The 15,738-nt window shown below is 41.1% G+C and overlaps 1 protein-coding gene across 6 annotated transcripts in view; it reads right to left on the reverse strand.

The window, feature by feature from the left end:
• Positions 1–1,899: 1,899 nt before the first annotated feature.
• The window catches only part of adgrl3.1 (adhesion G protein-coupled receptor L3.1), a 111,233-nt gene continuing 97,394 nt past the window's right edge, over positions 1,900–15,738 (reverse strand). For 5 of the 6 annotated variants that reach the window (XM_040145895.1, XM_040145892.1, XM_040145893.1 and 2 more), the window contains 6 exons: positions 15,210–15,301; positions 12,185–12,353; positions 10,521–10,700; positions 9,899–9,992; positions 5,725–6,027; positions 1,900–4,660 (listed from right to left, as the gene is read on the reverse strand). In XM_040145895.1, the coding sequence (XP_040001829.1) occupies positions 4,023–4,660; positions 5,725–6,027; positions 9,899–9,992; positions 10,521–10,700; positions 12,185–12,353; positions 15,210–15,301 (1,476 nt within the window). In that variant the 3' untranslated portion in view covers positions 1,900–4,022. The remainder of the gene's footprint in view (positions 4,661–5,724; positions 6,028–9,898; positions 9,993–10,520; positions 10,701–12,184; positions 12,354–15,209; positions 15,302–15,738) is intronic. The other variant, XM_040145897.1, reaches the window with a different exon arrangement.

Here is a 15,738-nt window from a genome sequence, read left to right on the forward strand (position 1 = left end):
TCGGAAGACACTGCTCAGTCCTGTCCTTCAGAAGTAAAACTGAATGGAAAAGAAAACTAGTCATTCGTCATCTGGGTTTTACCAGTCCACCCAGGGAATTATTAAGAATGGCTATTGCTGGGCAACACTGAGCACCTGCCTCAAAGGAGGTGCCAACCGCCATAGTGCATTAAGCAGGTGGAACTGTGTAAATGTAGAAGGAACAGACCAAGTGGAAGAGGCACATACTGTATATTGGCAGTAATGGACCTAGATCCCGATGCCCCTGATGCCATGATGCCAAGGATAGAATGTGCAACTGATGGTAGAGGCTTACACCTGTTGTTTAACATCCACATTCCACTGACATGGCCTGGACTTATACAGTTATAGGCTCAGGAGCTCTGCTTTGAAAAAAGACAATAAATGGTCTGTTTTCTGATGGGCTTGTCTGTTATGTACAGCATTCACTTTCAGGAAGAGGAAAGGACTGACAACTGGATTTGGTCGCAGGACCACACCCTGCACCTTTACGCAGCAGCCAGCTCTGACGTTGGTAGACAGACAGAACGGCTGCCTCAGTTTTGGAAGAAGCCAGCAACAACGTGAGAACAGCCTCATATCACTGGTATTTTCTCATTCTTGCATCTTTAATTGTGGCCAGCATTCTGGTCTAGGAACCCTTGAAAGAAATGCAGGATCATTCGGGCATAGCCAGTGAGAGGATGTTGACTGTCACGTGCAACGTGTCTCAGAAATCTCACTGAATGTGCCCACTGACCCTGCAATGTCTTCACCACCACCATGTTAGAGTAAAGCTGAAATTGTACCTTTTAGAGTAAAAAATCTTCCATGCAAGTACATTATGGTATCCCTCTGTAATTTCTGAAAGGACAATAATGGACCCCAAATGCCTAGAATGTACGTATTAACAATAGCATGATCAGTAGACATTATGAACAAGATCGTAATTCTGTTTTTAATTTATTTTTTATTAATCACTTTTTCTTCCAATTTGGAATGGCCACTTCCCTCAGTCCTTGTTGCTTCTAACTCGAACTCTTGGCCATACCCTTAGTGTGGACAGCTTAACTACATTAATTAGCAATTGCTAATGCAAGGATATGATCCCTCACCAGCTTGGCTTTGCAAAACCAGGAGCATCAAAACCTATATGTAAACTTTACTGATAGAAAACTATTACGTGCAGACAAATAACAGAATCTTGTAATGCAATACCTCCTGTCCGTATCTCCTTTACTATTATCTTACAGTTGTGTCATCAAAGTGTGAATTACATTCAGCAAATAGGAAATTGTTTCAAATGAAAGTTCTTAAGGCAGGTTTTGTCCTAAGTAGTAAAGGCTATCCTCTTACACAAATAAATGTGTATTACACACACACACACACACACACACACACACACACACACACACACACACACACACACACACACACACACACACACACACACACACACTCACACACACAAACACACACACACACACACACACACACACACACACATGCACGCACACACCAACCTACTCTCAACCTGACAGGTGCTTTTATGTTGTGAAAGTAATTATTCCCATCACCTGAATCTTGTAGGTCAGTGCTCCTTACATATGGAATATGTAAATGGATGGAAAGTTAGTCTCAATATAATGGAGAAGTGATTAATGCATATACCAGACAGTCATTTTTTTTTTCCAAAAAATAAATAGCTTAATATTATTCTGTATATGTCTGCCTTCCTATACACCCAGCTAAGACACTGAAACATTTCTGAGACTGAAACAGAAATACAGATATGTCTGTTGGCATATGTACAGTACGTAATCTCCCTAAATAGCCAGGAATGCATATTTGAAGTGTAAACATTGCTGGGTTTAACTATGTGTTTGCATTTAATTTTGATGTAATAACTGATAACACTCAAGAGGCGGAAAACCGCAAAGCTATGTCAGTAATTTATTTGTTGGCAAACAACTTTCACTGTTACAACAAATATTAGTTATGAGATCATTCAACTTGGAACCCATACAAAAAGAATAAATAATTAGCATAATATTGTAATAATAATCATGATCATAATAATTTAAAAAAAACAAAAAACAAAAAACAAACCCAGTGCCATTTTATTTACTCCTGCCTAAAGCCAGCTTTCTTTCCTCCAAGCTTGTTTTGCTGTCTTTAAACCAATAAACAGATAAATAAATAATTTCTCTCTTGGGGACATGGAAGGGGCTTGTGGGATACATGTGCAAGCTACACTTCATACACTTATGAAATTTTCCTCCTAAATAAGTAAACATTGGCTTTCCACATTGGACAGTGCTGCTATGTGCAGAGTTTTCACTTCTTTAGGACACATATATGGTGTAATCATGGCATTTCACAGGTGAGGCACACCCTTTTTCAAATAGTGGATATAGTGGAAATTCTCTTTTATTAGTTTAGAGAATGACATTTATTATCTCAGCATTCTTTTTCTGTACAGTAAGATCTCAACCAGCACAGCAAGGTAATGTCAATTGGTAGAATATTTGGCAATAGAGAAGATATGCTTTGTAAACCACTCTTGTGTTTCTCCAAATATCTGGTATCTTTGCAATTTTTTTTTTTCACCCAGGCTCCTCCTTGTGCCTCAAGAAAGGAAATGCTTTATTCAAGAACAAATGAGATGAGACCCACTTCCGGCAAAGACTAAAATGTAGCATTTCCTTAGTAATCCTCTCTTTCAGAACTTAGCTAGTTCATTTTCCCTTTAGTTTTAAATCTACACAGTGATAAAGTATATAGTAACAGTTGATTTGCAAAATGTAACTGACAGTGGTGTTGCTATAAAAGGTCCAGAATGAAGTGTGCGTAGGGTATATGCGTATTAATTAATGACTTCTTAACTGTCTGTATTTACGAAAGAGTGACATGAAAGATTGTTCCTTGCTCATTCTGTAGTCTACACGTGACTAGAAAATATCATGACATTTCAGAATAGTTCCACAGACAAAAGGTTTGCAACGTAAAGTTAAAAAATAAACGACTTGGTCATATGCAACATTTGTATCTGCATCTGTATTCTGTACAATACATAGAAACAGTTTGTGATTTCTTCATAATCCTTTGATAACTGAAAACTTTTACAGGAGAAAGGAGAAGAAACGGAACCCATTCTTTTTTATTAATTCAGTCTGTTGTAATATGATCTTCCTTCTTTGTTTTCAGTGAAATACACAGTAGCCGTAGTCACTACCACTTGCAGGAATGTTACACCAGCCCAGACACAACTCCAGTTTAGCAGATACGAACAGGAAGAGAATTAAGAACATCAGCGTGATATGGTTACAGTTCGGTTGTCCGGTAAAATCGTTTTTGGGATGATCAGTAGTGAGGGCATATATCGTACATCCACCACTTGATTGGCAGGTAGTGGGGCGGGGCGTCTTTGTGGCCAGTTTATGTTATGAACACCAGAGTTGAATATCCTGCTCTACCCTTTGGAGGGGTGGAAACATCATCCCAGTACGTGTCTTTAAGAGTGAAACAGAGAGACAGACATACAGACAAATAGACAAGCAGCTCCTTTAGCCAGGGCTGGGGGCCTTGCCCCTGTAGTGTTTGTGGTGGAGACTATTTGCTATGATCTGCTAGAGGTCCATATTGGGGATATTGTAGGGCTACGGTCAATCCAAGTTTCCAAATTAAAGCAACAGGTAGGGCAAAATTACAGAATCCCCCCCCCCCCTTCCTTTCCTTTCCTTTCCAGGTTCCAAGAGTTACATTTCTGTTTGATGTTCACAAAAAGTCTTTCACAACCGCCCTCTCAGTCTGCACCATTTATGACAATACATTCAGTCCCTGCTTTCATTTGACCAGCGTATATTAACCATATTGTCATGAACCATTGTTAATGTCACACACAGTACATCAATCCAGGGGCAGGCCAGCTCAGTCTGTCAGTCAATAACACAGAATGTTTTCATTGAAAGGTTGGAAATGTGAGAGTGGGCCGGGGAGGGACAGAAGTCTCTTGATTGGCTCTATAGACTGGTAACCAGGTGGGAAGGGTCTATGGGCGGCTCCTCAGGCGAAGAATCAGACTCCTCCTTGTTCCCAGACACCATGTATCCATCGCTGCCTCCGCGGCCCATGTGGTAGTAGCTCTGTAGCTCGTGCAGGTGATTCCTGGAGCCCAAATTTGGCATGCTCTTATAATAGACATCATCCAGCTCTGGAGCAGTGGCACTCTTACAGGGCTGCAGTTCCCCTGAGCTGTCTTCCTCTCCGTCTGTTAAGCCGTTCATCTGCCCATCTGGGAGGTCCGTCAGCACTGGCATGCTGGTGTAGAGTGAGTCTCTGTGGTTGGGTGAATGCGTGTGCTCATCAGTGTGCTCGTTGGTCAGGAGGGGGAAGAAGCTTTCGCTGGTCTCTTGGGGAATGCGTCGTGGCCGGGAGAAGCTGTGGGGAGGAGGCGGTGGCGGGGGGTGACTGTCTGGCGGAGGGGGTCGTGGCGGCAGGAGTGGAGCGTTGGACTCCTCTCTGATAATCTCCAAACCCAGGTTCTCCTCATGGGGGAAGGCTGCAGGGTTGTCCAGCACCATGGGACCATTGTCCTCTTTGCCCACACACCCACCAACTCCACTGCTGCTGCTGCTGCTGCTGCCTCCTGCCATGCTCCCTGAAAGATCCAAACAGATGTAATGGTTACAGCATATTACTGATGAATTATTTTGAACAAGGAGCAGTGCTGCTGCTTGATTTTAATACTCCACAGTGGTGATTTCAGTGGTAACTAGTCAAAAATGTTGTTTCACTTTTTAAAGCAGCTATAATCAATATTTTTATATCAACAATGGATCAAGTTACAATGTGTAATCTGAAAGGTGTTGCTCATATTATCACCTGACTCATTTACCCGCATTTCCCCTCATCTTTACGAAGGGTTTCAGTCTTTTTCATCTCACTGTTTTGGTTTTCCTGTGCGCCACTTCACTGTTTTTTAATCAGCACAACTCTCTTATCAGTGCCGTTTTTGGTTACACCAGGCAGCTGTTTTCTGGGGAATAGCTCTAAAAACCCACGGTACGCTACCTGCCCAGGAAAAAATGGCACCGAACTGTACATTAGCTGAGCATTTAGGAGCCTAAGAGCCACATATTTCTCTGAGTAGCTGCTGGCGACAAAAAAACAACTAAAAGTAGAATGAGTATTAGACATTCATCAGGTGGCCAAGTGAATGCTGATTTTGCTGAGAATCTGCTGGATGTGTAATTAGGCAAATGTACGCTAACAAGTTTGCCATATCTACTCGGAAGGTGATAATATGTCACAGCTTGTTTCAGCTACCCCCAAGTGGCCGAAAAATGAGTTATTGAAGGTTTAACATGAATATTCTGTTACGGGAAGCGAACCTCTAACCCCAGGGTACAGCAATTTAATACACTATCTATCAATAATATAAATGTTGTGAGCAAAGCACATAAGAAAAACTCTAAATGCTGTTTTTTCCAAATTGACCGCTGCGACAAATATGACTGCCCCCAGATCTTGAGTCAACAAAGTGTTTACGTACCCAACCTATGGAAGCTCTCTGAGGGGAGTTTTTAATTAGATTATTAAGGAAGCCAGAGCCCAGAATTCCTAGTATGTGCTTTTGAAGCAGTGTCCCTGTCTAGATACTCAACTAGAAGTCTTTATGTGTGACTCTCAAAACTTCAAAATTATTGAAATCAAACCAGTCACCTCCATTGGCCATGCTGTTGTTGACCAGCTTGTTCATTAGGTTGTGATTGCGCTCAGTAGTGGCTCTCTCATGGTTGTTGAGGTAGGACGGGATATAGTTGGAGGTCAGCTCCTTGAGGATCTTCTTCTCCAGGGTCGTCTCCTTGTGGTTGCTGTGGGTGCCATAGCCACCGCTACGGTCTAGTATCTGGACGCAATCACTCAAGTACTCACTGCTGGCCATGCTGTAGTTGTTGGCATGGTTACCATTAAGAGGGAGTGTATCCATAACAGTGGAGTCTCTTGCGTTGTTCAGGATGCCCTCTGAGGAGAAAAAAAAAAAAAAAAAAAAATTATTACGATCCTTAAATAAACTAAGTGGATTTCTCTGAAGAAAGTCTTTAATTATTGTTTGATAGTGTGTGCTGTGAATTGAGGATTAAAAAGTAGCAATGATAATTTTCTTGGAAGGAAAAATGCTTCAAGCGTCCATAATTCATTTAAGAGAAACCTCAGAAGTACTTTCTTTTCTCAATTACTGCCAACACTACAGCAATACAAAAAGAAGAGTTAGAGTTTCACTGCAACATAAATGTTTTGGAGCGACATATAAAGTATTTACATCGCAAGTAATTTTAAGAGGAAATATAACTCAATTTTAATTTGCACTTTTGATCCACAGTATTTCCATTCAATGAGGTTCAATGCTAATGTTTTTTTTTTTCTAAACTATAGATATATTGCTCAAGAAAAAAAAACTTTTAAATAGCATTCTGTAGGGAATAAATCTAAAACTTTATAACAAACCAAATAAAACGTGTACTACATGGACTCACTTAAAATTTGGAAGAAAAAAAATCTTTAGCATGTCTGACAGCCAAAGAAAATTACTGTTTTGCTGTAGATTGGACTACGAGTGTTAGGCAGAGTGCTTTGAAAGCAAGAAAAGAGAGAAGAAAGTCGATGCTATTGAAGTAGTTGAGTATTAATTTGGCCCATACTTGTGTCTCGGTAAGGTGCTAATGGACAGCATGAGGGAGAAGAGAGAAAAGAGACGTGAGTTCGAACATTGAGAGAAACAAATTTCAGCAGCTAGAAAATAAACAGTTGCACAGTAATTGGAGGCATGATGAAAACTGTTTAACAAAGAAACCCTGTCTGAATTTTGAAATCAAAGTCTGCTTTCCAGGGCCTTATTGTTAACTGGCTGCTATCAGAGAAAACATAAAATCACACCTCACAAGTTACTTTTCAAACATAGTTTATATATACAGTAAACATGCAGTACCACAAGCAATACACAAGCATACCCAACTGACATGCAAACTGGCATTCAAAACGAAGCACTGTATAAAATGTGCTGTATAAAATACAAAATTCACACAAAACAGTACAATTATTTCATGGCTCCCAAGTAGCTTATACAAGATACGGTGAATTTGCAACCAGTAACGTATAGTGTGCATCTATAGCATACAATAAATCAGCGAGAAAAGTTGTTGTACTGTTTTGATAAATCATCAGCAGAATTTCATCTCTACATTTATGTGCCGCAAGAACTGCCCAGTGGGTGTCCTTTGTGAAAGATTATTGCAGTGTGATTGATCGCCTCACTTGGGAGCCATAATAGGGCTAGATCAGATATGCAGGCAAAAGTGTATTACAGTGGCAAACATTTTAAAATGAAATAACCATGCAAAATAAATCTAATGTGCTGAAAAATAACTCAAAGCTAACTTTTCAAATGTTGTATGTTTATAATAGGAACATCAGGCACACCTTGGGTGTTGTACATGCCCACGGCTGGGTTATTATAGACTGCCGAGTCCCCCAGGAGAGTGTTATAAGGATTGTTAGTACCATGGGGACGAAGGAGAGCATTAGTTATAAGATGATTAGCCATGGCTCCTGGTACAGGCAGATAGAGAAAGAGAGAAGAAGAGCGACAGCCAAGTCGAGAGAGGAAGAGAGAGAAGCACTCGAGAAAAATAAGGCAGAGTGGAGGTAGAGGTTAAAGGAGAGAGCATGTAGACGTTGCAGAGTGGAAGTAAGCAAGAAGGAAAAAGGGGGGGGGGTGAGATGGAAAGTGAGTGTGTGGAAGAAAGAGGGAGAGAAGAGGACAAGTAAATCAAACAAGCAAACATAGTTTGAGGTGAAAGCCAAGAAAAAGCTTGACAAGTCATTCTTGCAGCCACTGCATACAGGCTGAGGGAGGGGATGAGAGAGAGAGAGAGAGACAGAGAGAGAGAGCTAGAGAGAGAGACGAGGAGAAAGTAGCATGGCTTGGAGAAGATTTTGCTGCAGTTCAATACGCTTGAGCAGAGAAGCATGACTACAGGATAGTTAATGGACAAAGGGGCCACAAAAAAAAGAGTTCTCTGTGCATTTTCTTCCCTAGGTGGGAGACAGATCATGTACACATTAAGACACTGCAGAAAAAAACAGAAGACAAAGAAGAAGACAACAGAAGACATACATCCTCATCCTCTCATCCTCACGCCACCTCTAACACTACTCCTAAGTGTGGATTTATGTCCTATAGCTTCATAATGTAGGTTGGAGGGAAAATGGAGACACTAAAACATCTCTGTGTTGACACTTTTCCTTTCCACTAAAAAAAAAATACCACAACATCTTAGCTATCGAACTCCTGTGTTTTAGGATACCACAGTTCAGTTCATATTTGTAAAACTTCATGAACATTTCCCTATCAGAACTGAGAAGCTGGCAGGCGGCCTGGACTTGGCCAACAAAGTAGCTCCAGGTAAATTAAATTAGAAAGAATGGAGAAAGTGGAGCGTGGCAGAATACTGAATGATTTTTGGGCATCAGCGTAGATATCATATCATAACTACTCTAATATAAACTTTATATGGCAATTTTGTATATTTATAGGGGACAATACACATGAATTGATTCAAAAATGATAAAAACATCGAGGTAAATATGTCAGGGTGACCAAACATAATTTATACTGTACGGTGGTAATTTGCACCACAGCTAAAAACAGACACAAGGCATAGTAATGTCTTAAAATGAACACATTCAAAGTATATCAGAGTATCCAGTTTATTCCATTCCATCCTTTTTCACTGGGCCACAGTATTTAGTCATTTGAAATCTACTGGCTAAGTAGCTCTCTGCAGCATACTTTAAGTGTGAGGGAAGGAGGAGGTAGGGGTGTCTTAAGCCTTGCCTCACTAAGTGTGTGATAATTCAGGCGCTGACACACACCGTGTCTGCTTTAGTATCAATCTGTCATGCTAACAGCTTATTAGTGGCCTGAAGGAAGTGAGGGCCACACCTCGACTTAGAGACTAACAAATGGCAGTGTATGTGTGCGCGCGTTCCAGTGTGTGTGTCTGTCTGTGTCAAAATGTCTAACCGTTTGGGTGTCTATGTCCTCATTACCCTAGCCCTCAAACAGCCATACTCATGGATTCCGTTCTTATAGTCCATTACTGCGGCTTGCTCTGGAGGGACAGCAATAGACAGTTCTGAATACAGTGAAAATATACCGAGCTAAGCCCAAAAATCATTAAATAGCTTAGTAACTACAGTACCCTTCATATAACAAGGTAAGCTTGGCTGAACACACAGATTCTCGGGTGGAAAACGCGGCAAAATTTTGCTCTACTACCTTACAACAGCACATTTCTTGTAATGTGCTGAAAACAGACTCACAGTAGGTTTCATCACTAGTAACTTTACCTGAACTGACACACTACGACATTCAGCTAATAATAAAGCATTAATTTAATGTAACTCTGCATAACTTACAGTAAAATAAAAGAGGGGCCACTGGTGTTCAGAAAGGATTGCTCACCCACCCTGCCTCAAAAGGGGACTATCCTTGGAAAAAGAAGTACAGAAGCCCTCGGTGGCACAGTCAACTCTGCACTCTGTATATTTATAACGGGACCACAAACTGGTTGATGTTTCAGTTTTGACAGCAGTCGGCTCAAGACTAGCCTTCCTGTAAAGTCATCCTTTGAAGCAGCAAAAAAGTAGTAAGTGATATTTACACTCTATTCTGCTAATCTTCCGCTCTACAAGAACAGAGTACCATTATCAGAAGTTTGGACTCCTACCACTTTACTAAATGACAGCGACATGCTGTCTGAACCTCCTGCTATTAATAAAGTAGATATGGTGACAGTGATGAGGATGCAAATGGTAGGTATCCCGTGGTTACCTCTGTTGAGCGTGGCGGAGCTGTTGATGTCTCCAGTGATGAAGGAGGACTCCTGTTTCCTCACAGTGTCGTTCCACATCCGCCTGATACGACTCTACAGATAGAAGAAAAGGAGCGATAGAGAAATAGAGGGAGAGGGAGAAAGAGGTAGAGAAAGTATGGACAAAGACAAAGAGGAGCAGCAATGATGAAGGGAGGAAGGAATAAAGAAGGGAACAGGGATAAGTCAAGGGAGGAACGACATGATGACAAAAGAGGGAACCAAATATGGTAAGAAATGTAATATAAGAGGGTATGGTGTGCAAACGAAAGTAGGCAAATTAGTGCAGGAGAGGCAGTAAAGGAAAAAGTAAAGCAACGACCAGCAGGAGAGAAATAGGTGGGGAAAAATAATCAGTCATCAATGCCATTTATGCTCTATCTACCTGTGCGTCAGCATCAATATGTGAAGGTGGATGTCAGGGTTTGGGCTATCTCACTTTCAACACAAAATCCACATTTTAAGTCTGCAAATACAAGGTCCACAATAAACTTTCTTTTATGGTTCAAATCTGCCAACAATAAAACTAGTCGAAAGTGAAAAGTGATAACCCAAAACCCTCGTGGCGTGCTCTGGCCTCACCTGAGAGTCTGCTGTGCTGTAGCGTCCAGGAGTGCAGGCAGGTAAGCTCACCTGTGAGCCTGTGGAGTAGCGGCCTGGAGTCCGTGAGGTGGTGGTCTTACTGGAGGAGGAAATGGATGTCTCCACACTCTTGCCACTGCAGCAGTGAGTGCGCAGACATTTGCCGTACTCCTTACGCACCTGGGCAGGGGAAGTGAATAGCACACATGGAGGAGGAGTCATTGACTGATGTTCCACGTTAACCTTGCACAAATTGAAGCATATTTTTAAGATGACATACCAAGCAAAAAAACAGACTGGGAGGGCTTAACTTGATATAGTGTCCCTATTAACTTCTTTTCCTACTGAAATCCTTTGTGCAAACACTAACTCCATAAAAATGTAGACATTAAAGGATTAACTTCATAAACTTCAACATCAGCATCCACCCCAAATGTTATTGCTGCCACAAATCAATCTGAAATGGACATATTCCTTGGAGAGTCATATGATGCACATGTACACACAAAACATCTGCATTTAGATCCCAATCAAGTTAGAACAAATAGGACTGTGATTGCTTTTTAACAAGCTTGTTGGACTGGCAGAGTTGCATTGCCACATGCTCTGTTTGAACAGCTGTGTGGTGAGTTTCTCCATGCATCTTGGGAGACACCATGTTGGACCACAGCCAAAGAAAACCTCAACAGTGTTCTGAGGACATCTCTCAGGATACCTGATCCCATGGCCTAACACATACCAAAGTACTGGTCACGCTGAACATGTACGCACACACGCACACACACACACACACACACACCCCACACACACACACACACACACACACACACACACACACACAAGCACACACACACTGCACTTGTTCACTGGTTGTACATTTAAAAATAAAAACATTCTGTGGAACTGCAGCCAGATGACAGTATTAAGCATTTGATGAATTTTCTTTCCATACCCTACTCATCTTCTGTACTCCCAAGCACTGGCAGTGTGTGGGAGACTCTGTAAAAAATATCCTAGAATGTGTAGGCTCTTCCTGGAAGCCACATATAATTCAAATTTAAAAAGTTGCACATATGTACTCATAAATGCCTTTAATCCTTTAGGCAAACCAAAGCTAAAACATATAGAAAGAAGGTCATCTTTTCAAAATGAAAGACGAGTTTGAAAGGGGAGCTGTGTGTCAGTGTGAGTGAGGTCGATGTATTAAATCACAGAAATCATCAGAGGAGTGTATGTGTAGCCACTCCCACTTAGACATCGAAACAGACATATATTTCCTCTGCATGTGTCCAAAATTTAAAAGAGTTGGTGCAAACATTATCAAAGTTTAAATATTTCAGGCTTTATGACCCTGCATGATGATAAATAATGTTCTTTTCTGTTGAGGGATGGCAGAAAAACTTTAGGACTATCAGCTCAGTTTGTTACCCGCTGTCAGACAGTGAAAAGTGCCAGAGAGTGAAGCAGTGAGAGTGAAAATATGAGAATTGAGTAGCCAGTAGGGTAACTGAATGACCAATCAAACCTTTGACAGTTCTACAGATATTTTTGGTGTCCCTGCTGATCAATGCTATTATGTGTGTGTCTGTGCATTTTTGTATTTGTCTGACTGTCAGAGTGTCTGTCTATTTCTGTCCAGCTTTGTCTCTGTGTGTCTCGCTCACCTTCTTCTGTAGTATGCAGTGGAAGATGAAGATGAACATGCCCTGCAGAGAGTTGAAGATGGTGAAAAGGTAGGCCATGATCACGGTGCTCTCGTTGATGTACATTAGGCCGAAAGCCCAGGTCAGGCCCAGCAGACACAGCAGAGCTATGGCCCCAATCACCCAAGACCTACGGAGGACGGGAGGGAGAAATCACTTACTGTATGTCCGTGTAAATTAAAAATTCACTCAATATCCTACATTCTCAAGAACATCACTGTTTGCCACGACACATAATATGTAAAGTTTATTTTGCGAGTGGCATTGTATATAGGATAGCATGAGAGTCTTGTCTCTTTCCCTGGATCAGAAAAGCTATTCAGCCAAGTTTGATGCATGTGGGACTATGAGGCAGGACAAAGGGGTTGCGAGGGTTCATTCAGAGCCCCAACACTGTGGGAGTGGGATGAGGGAACAAGTGGGAGGCTTTGCCTAAAAGAAATATACTCTTACGAAATGAGTGAGAGAGAAGAGAGAAAGTGAATTTGTTCGTTTAGATACCATCTCGAGAGAGGGAGGGGAGATTCAAAGTTAGCTGACGTCAGCCACTAGTACTGAGAAAGTCAAGCACATAAGACTTTTTCCAAGATACAGCCAAACTCTGTCATTCAAAGAACATGGCAGAGGGTAAAAAACGTTTTCACAGCCAGAAGTGGGTCCTGAAGTCTGTTAGTGCAAATGTGACGATAACAATTTAATGGAATTAAATTTCATAAAAGTTTTCAAGGCTGTGAACCTCCGTTTCAAATAAAAGCCTATGCAGAAATGACTCATAAAGACCAAATGTCAGAAAATGTGGTCATGTCGAGGCATGTATACGCATTGTAAGTCCTAGCCTGAGCGTGTGCATGTGAGTGTGTGCGTGGCAGAGTGAGTGGCTCCACTGGGCAGTAAGTAGAAGGACATTACAGCCATTATAAATGACATTTCCCAGTAAAGGTCACAGTGTCAGGTCTGCCACAGCCACGATGATAGCTGTTAATTTGATTGGCTGACTGGGCAGTGATCACTTCTCATGTGAGAGATGGAGACAAAGAAAGGGAGTAAGGAAAGAAAGGGGTATGGGTGGGGGGTGGAGAGAGAAAATGACAGAGGGGGAGATATTAGGAGAGTAAGGAGGAAGGAAGAGAGAAAGAAGAAGAGAGTAAGTGAATGAGACGGAGGTGATTGATTCGATGTTGCCCTCTGTGGCACCATTCAGGCGAGACAGAACCTCCAATAAAGCTCGTCTGACGACCCTCTTCAATAAAGGGTACACTCATCCCTCTCTTTTCCATCCTTCCATTTCACCTCTCCCTCCAGTGCCCCCCTTGAGTCATGGTTTCTCTCTCAACTCTGTATCCCCTCATTCACATCTCACCATTATAATATTTCAATATCACATTAGGTCTATAGGTCATAGGAGCTCACAAATCACACATGAACAAGTAATCCATTTTACAAGGCAGGTTAATGGTTAATTTAGGGATATGCAAAGACTCTAAGCAGGTTCTACAGACAAATAAGACGACAAGGAAACCAATCAAAATGTCTCTAGGAAGATGGAAGGTAGCTGATTGGAGAGTGGCCTTACCAGAGCCAATCCATAACAAAGACAACATATGATAGCTTGGAGTTAAAGAGAAAACAAAAGAAAGAAAAAATAATAAGACAAAAAGGGCATGATGATGATTAACGTGTAAATGAACCATAATAAGATATGACAACTGAAGTGATATAGATCAAAATCTATGCAGCCATCAGTATGCTCAGAAAGACTAAAGAACATTGTTAAAAAGGAAAAAAAAGACACAAAAGCGTCGTATTCGAGCCATTTTTCCTTTTTTTCTTTCATCTGGATTTTTGATCACATTTCCCTGAACTGCACTAAAGTAAAGACCTGCTGGTTTCATCTTTATGTCTGAAATGCTTCCAACTTGAAGTCCTACTTAAAACTGCTGTCATGAAAGATACATTGGCAGTAATATTTAAATGATGAATCAAGTGAGTAAGCCATTTTGTGATTTACATTATAAATTCTGAGCTGTGCCTCAGTAAGGCGTTGAGCTCTGAGCCATGCCATATTGTTTGATTTAGACTGAGCCTTTTGTCTTGAGCTGCACTGGATTGAGAAATAACACAATCCTGATTGGTTAGCTTAGTAGTCAGAGTTTCAGTGGTCTGTGGGAATTAAGTCATATTTCAGTGACATTCTCTAAGGGTGATATAAGTGATAGTGACATGATGAATTCAATGAGTAGTGTCTTGAAATAATGTCAGACGAAGGTGAAATGCACTTCATGCAACATGCTTATGTACATAAAAAGGCTGATGGACATTAGATTTAAAAATGGATAGTTTTAAATTCTGTGAAATACACTTAGCTACAATTAGCTTTGAGTCTCTCATGTCTTAAAGTAAATATGAAGCTGGAGCCAGCAAACTGAGTTTAACCTGCCATAACGACTAGCGTGGCTCTGTTTAAAGGGAATATAATCTAGAGCCCACTATTAACACATTATTCTTACCTCAATTGTTTGATCTGTACAAAACCAGTGTAAAAAAATGACAATTCACCATTTTACAGAATGTGGTGTGCAGGACTGTTTCTGGCACATTACCCCCCACAAAACCACAAACTGTCCCTTTCACATTGTGTCTTAAGTATGGATTAAACAAACAAGATATATTGTGTTAATCTGTGAGCTTCAGAAGTGCTGGTATGCAGATTCTGTTACCTTGGGACAGATGCAGGCCAGCTTTTCCCTCCATTTCCAATCTTTATGCTAAGATAAACGACTGTTGACTCCAGCTACATACTGTTTTTACCATTCAGACATGAGACACGTATCAGTCTATTCATCTTGACAACAAAGGGAATAAGTGTATTTTCCAAAATGTCAAACTATTACTTTAACTTAACCCACACAGGCATGCATAATAACACCCACTTACAAAACCCAGAACACTGGTGCGGTGGAAGAATGGTATGCACACATGTACTCACTTGATGTTGTCCAAACATCCAGAGTCTGGTTTGAGAATGGCCGTATGATGGAACATCTTATAAAGAGCGATACCGAGGAAGATTACGTTCAGCTGAAACACACAGAAACACACACACACACACACACACACACACGCCCACACACACATACAAATGAATATTCTGCCTAATTAAACACACAATGTCACCACAACAATTCACTCACAATAGTGCATATCATTTCATTTTCGCTTCCAGCAGTAATTGGTTTGGGGACACAGTATCAGCCCACAATCAACAACCCTTTATGTGCTCAAAATACAGCAGCTTGAGCATCAGGGAAAATACAGCAGTCATTACAACCATCGAGGATCATTGTTATAATAGAAATCCAATTCTCACAGTTGCTGTCTATTCTACTGACCTGCTAATACATAGATAGGCTGGTTTAATAATGACTCATCTGGGCTGTTGTGTTAGGTCTCCAAGGCTGTATACGTTACCATTTGGTTTAGAATCATAAAAGAGCAGTCCCACGTGCACTGCTCCC

Source organism: Xiphias gladius, chromosome 15 (genome assembly GCF_016859285.1).
Source record: "Xiphias gladius isolate SHS-SW01 ecotype Sanya breed wild chromosome 15, ASM1685928v1, whole genome shotgun sequence".
Classification (NCBI taxonomy): domain Eukaryota; kingdom Metazoa; phylum Chordata; class Actinopteri; order Istiophoriformes; family Xiphiidae; genus Xiphias; species Xiphias gladius.